General features: G+C 39.0%; 1 protein-coding gene across 1 annotated transcript in view; it reads right to left on the bottom strand.

The window, feature by feature from the left end:
• Positions 1 to 79: 79 nt before the first annotated feature.
• Positions 80 to 4621, bottom strand: part of Eml5 (echinoderm microtubule associated protein like 5) — a 121294-nt gene continuing 116752 nt past the window's right edge. Inside the window, exons 41-44 of the mRNA XM_005343438.2 lie at positions 4003 to 4106; positions 3256 to 3409; positions 2638 to 2738; positions 80 to 2392 (exon numbers count right to left, since the gene is read on the bottom strand). Coding sequence (XP_005343495.1) covers positions 2356 to 2392; positions 2638 to 2738; positions 3256 to 3409; positions 4003 to 4106 — 396 coding nt within the window. The 3' untranslated portion in view covers positions 80 to 2355. The remainder of the gene's footprint in view (positions 2393 to 2637; positions 2739 to 3255; positions 3410 to 4002; positions 4107 to 4621) is intronic.

The raw sequence follows: 4621 nt of genomic DNA on the forward strand, positions 1-4621 counted from the left end.
CTCTGTAGCTTTTGGTTCCTGTCCTGGAACTAGCTCTTGTAGACCAGGCTGGCCTCGAGCTCACAGAGATCCACCTGCCTCTGCCTCTGCCTCCCAAGTGCTGGGATTAAAGGCGTACACCACCACCACCCGGCCCCAATTACTTTCTGTTATTTAGTAGACAGTGACCGTAAACACAATTAAAAAGGTTTTTTTTTTGGTTTTGGTTTTGGTTTTTTTTTTTTAACGTAGAGTCTCACTTCAGACTATCCTCAAACGCACTATGTAGGCAAGAATGACTGTGAATTTCTGATTCTGTGCTTACACCTGGGATTATAGACATGCCCCATTTAATATGTGGTGCTAGGGATTAAATCCAGGGCTTTACAAATTTAGGTACACACTCTATCATCTGAAGTACATGTTATAGCCCCACATTTGAATGGTTTGTTGTTCAAGACTGTGGTTTATAGACAGGCTTACTCTGACCCTAAAACAATTAACTGGACTACTTGTTCTAAATGAAACCACACAAGAAATCACACAGAGAAAGAGTGGACATGGTTGATGATGATGCAGAGTAGCAGCGTGTGCTATGTGCTTTGGCATCATTTGCATCGGAAACAAGTGGGATGACAACTGGTGGCAGTCTTGGGCTATAGATTCAGATCGTGCAAGTACACACCATAATTCCCTGGATTTAAAACCTATAGGGCAGATTGGATATGATTCGTCATCCTTTTCACAGTTGGTTAATCCAGCAAGGACTGCCACTTTGGGGGACAAAGGAAAAAATAGGAAGCAGTTTTTTCTTTATAGTTTACTTAACATTATGGACTTTTATAGAACTGAAATTTTTTGGTAACTAAAAGCTGGCAAGCTGTCCAGAGGGGAAACCTTAGAACTATAATATATACCATGCTTAAATTTGAAGGTGGTTTTCTTTTTACATGAATTCTTTAATTTATTGACTCCCATTTTATGTAATACCAGTGTATTCTAAAACTTGGCCTAATATAGATGGAACATTTGGCATGAGCAGTGAAAGAGCTTATGCTTTAAGGTCCTTGAAGTTTCTTCATCAGCCTTCAGCTTTAAAACTTGCCAGGCTCCAAGCACTGCTTAGACAAAAGTTCTCTGATGCAGTGTGTTCATTCTGGTTTTAATATTCACAATTTTTGAGCCATAGAAAACATAGCAAACCAAACAGGATTCCAGAGGCTTTGGGGGAGGGAATCTATGCTACAAAGATAATTTACACAGTAAAATAAAAATGGAAACAACCAGTAGAGCATCCTCGGTGTCATCACATGTAGAAAAATAAGTTTTACACAGCAGTCTACTGGAGTTCTCGTGTTGAAGAAACTAGTGATGCTAAACAGCAGAGTCCTGGAAGGTAAGTCCCAATCTTTGGCAGCATTAAAATGGAAGGATTCTGACTGAGTTCCTTCAGATGATCCTAGAGTCATTCATTTTGGAAAACAGCCTTACAGGTTGGCATACATCTAGTTAAACAGCTTGTTTCAATAGAAAACTATAAAAATGTATGCCCAGTGTTATTTGTGTATGAATTTAATGTTTTTTTTACACAATAAACAGGTTTACTAATTAGATCATACCTTTAAATATGCAGTATTATCTTTTTGTTAAGAGCTATTGCTATCACAGAACCTTAAAAAACTGTACACGTGGAAATGAATGTTCATTATTATCACTTTCCCATTAATGCCATAATTTTGCTTCAAAATTTTATGGAGATGGCTCCAAAACACAAAGATTTTTGAGCTTGACAGCTCAAGCTTGAAAACGTAGACGTCATATGCTGCTGACGGGATCTATTCTCAGCAGACTGTGGGGAGCAGTGTCCTTTGCAGGGGGCACTAAACTAATGTTTAAGAAACATTTGCCAGGAAAGCTTATGTAAGTTCCCCTAAGAAAAATGTTTGCATTTTTAAAACTGACACTTTAGGATGATGGTCACTTACTTACGCCTTTCCTTGTACAAGGGTGAAATATTTCATTGAAGAAATGTTAGACATGAGAAAATTTTCAATTTTTTTTTAAGACTGCTGTACCCTAAATCTCCTGGGCAAGTCTGCCAAATTACACACTCCTCAATAAGAGGAGGATGGCTTTTTATCAAGTAATTCAGTCATTTGCAATATAATTATCTGGCAGTGTACAGATTATGGGTTGGTACATACAGCAAGCATTGTGAACTGTCAGTCTTCTGCTGTGTGGATGGTTCTCTGCATCCCTCCCTGTCAGTCTTCAGTTAGCACCACTGGACCATGCAGAGTTTGGTTTTGGTTTTTTTGTCATGGAACTGGTCTTGAGGTGAGATTTGTTCAGTCTTCTCAGCATCATACTGGCAGTTCAGTGAGGCATATGTACACATTTCCAGACAAACAAACTACAATCAAAAAAAAGTGACAAGGAGCTCATCACATTCTAGGTTTTTAGATTTTGCCAATTTATCTTTCGGATCACATGTACAATAACTTTTGTTTGTTTATATGAGGTACTGGCTTTGGAGTCACTGGCTGTTACCATCTGAGAGATGCTGGCTGTCTTCATTACCAGTGCTGTATAGAGTTACTTTAGTAAGTCTTCACTAGCACTGAGGTAGTCATGCTCTTCCTGGACTGAAATACTGACCTGCAGTCATCGCCTCCAGCGCTGACAACATGTCGATCACCACTGGTAAATCGAATATTCGTCACATGGGGAGAATGACCTAAGAACCTCTTGTGCTTTGCCTAAAACAGAAACAAAACTCCCTCATTAGTGATGTATACAAAGGTTCCCAAAATTTATCACAAGAGGGAGGTAGCCCCCTGGCAGTTTACAGGTCTGTGTACAACAAACTAAGTCATTTGGTTAGTCATATCTACAGGTCCCTGGAAGCTTTTCTCTCTGAATAAAAGGGGGTAGGGTGGAACTTAGTAAAAGCTCATCAAAATTTGTCTACGAGTTTCCAGAGACTATAGGGAAGATTTGTTTTTTGAGACAAGGCTATCCTTGAATTCAGAAATCTACCTGTCTCTGCCTCTGCCTCTGGAGTGCTGAGCTCAAAGGCAGGCATCACCACACCTGGCCTGGAAGATTTGTTTTTAATAGCTTTTATTTTGGGTGTTGAGGAAGCTTGAGGAAATCTTTGGAAATGAAATTTTAACTACAGTATTTAGTATCAGCACCATAACATTTTATATAATGTGGGAAAAGATGAATCATCTAAGATACAACTAAAGTAATACAAAAATACTAAATACTTACAAATTTTTCTGGGCATGGAAAATCATATAATTTAACCATGCCAAAGTCATCTCCTGTCACAAGGCTGATTCCTGAATGAGATACACAGGCACAGGTGACATCTGCTTTCTCAGCATGTCTGGACCAGATTCCCATAACTTCATCTCCCAGAATACTAGGTAGAGGGAAAACAAATGCACCACAGAAAACAAGACATTCTAACCATATTAAACAAAAATTACCTCTGCCTCTCAAATGCTAGGGTAAAGATGTGTATCTCCTGGCTCTACCAGCTGCTTTATTACTGTTGATCTCTTGGGAAAATGCCATGACATATTCAAGGTCATTACACTAATGCTTTTCAAGAACTTATTTGAGCCATGGAAACTGATAAAGTGTAGGATAGTATTTAAATGGAAGGGGTCCCAGAATCAACATACTATTTATTTGTTAAAATTCAAGTCAGGACAACAAAATCATGTATTCCATCATGCAATAATTCAAAAATAGACTTTGCTACTTTTGTTTTTGAGACGGTCATGCAATATATCCCTGGCTAGCCACAAATTTGCTATGTAGATCAAGTGTGCCTTGAACCTGAATCACTTCTGCCTCCCATACTCTAGGACAAAGTTGAGCAACCATGCCTAGGCTAGTTTCCTGTTTTCTGCTCAAACGTGGCCTTGTTCATGCTACTAAGCCACATTCCCAACCCATAATTTCCAACTTCTCCAACCTCAAAAATCACTTAGTGAAGTGATTATTTACCTTGTCCAGGTAGCCCATGTGATCCTATCAATGGCAGCATGGTCTACAAGGTGTTTTCCTGAAGGCACTTCATAGACATGCCGTTTATAGCAGCCACTAGAAACCTGTTCTCAAAACGAGAGGAAACATCCATTATTAGTAGATATCTTTGTTATGTGTCATCATGAGGACCTAAAAAAGCATGGAAGGAAGGTAATGAGATGCAGGTGAGAACAGCAGGAGCAGAGTGAGCGGATATGCACAGCAATAAACACCAGAGGCCATCATCTACTATAGTTGGTATTCCTGCTGAACGATGAGCTTCTAAACACTTGCCACAAATTATCTTCTGAGGCAATGGGCATGATAGCTTTATATGTAACCCATAACATGTACACATAAATACTAAAGTTCAATTCCACAGAGCAGGATACAGAAGTAATACAGAAAAAACAGATCAGTGAGTTCAGGTACAGTCCCTGAGGCTTTAAATGCATTCACACTAAAGAAATGTACAAGCAAATATCTTTAGAAATTGGGTGCAGTATCACCTTTCACGATAGCCACAAACAGCATAAAATATCTTGGGGTAACTCTAACCAAGGAAGTGAAAGATCTATTTGACAAGAACTTTAAGGCA

This window comes from Microtus ochrogaster, chromosome 1 (assembly GCF_000317375.1).
Source record: "Microtus ochrogaster isolate Prairie Vole_2 chromosome 1, MicOch1.0, whole genome shotgun sequence".
NCBI lineage: Eukaryota > Metazoa > Chordata > Mammalia > Rodentia > Cricetidae > Microtus > Microtus ochrogaster.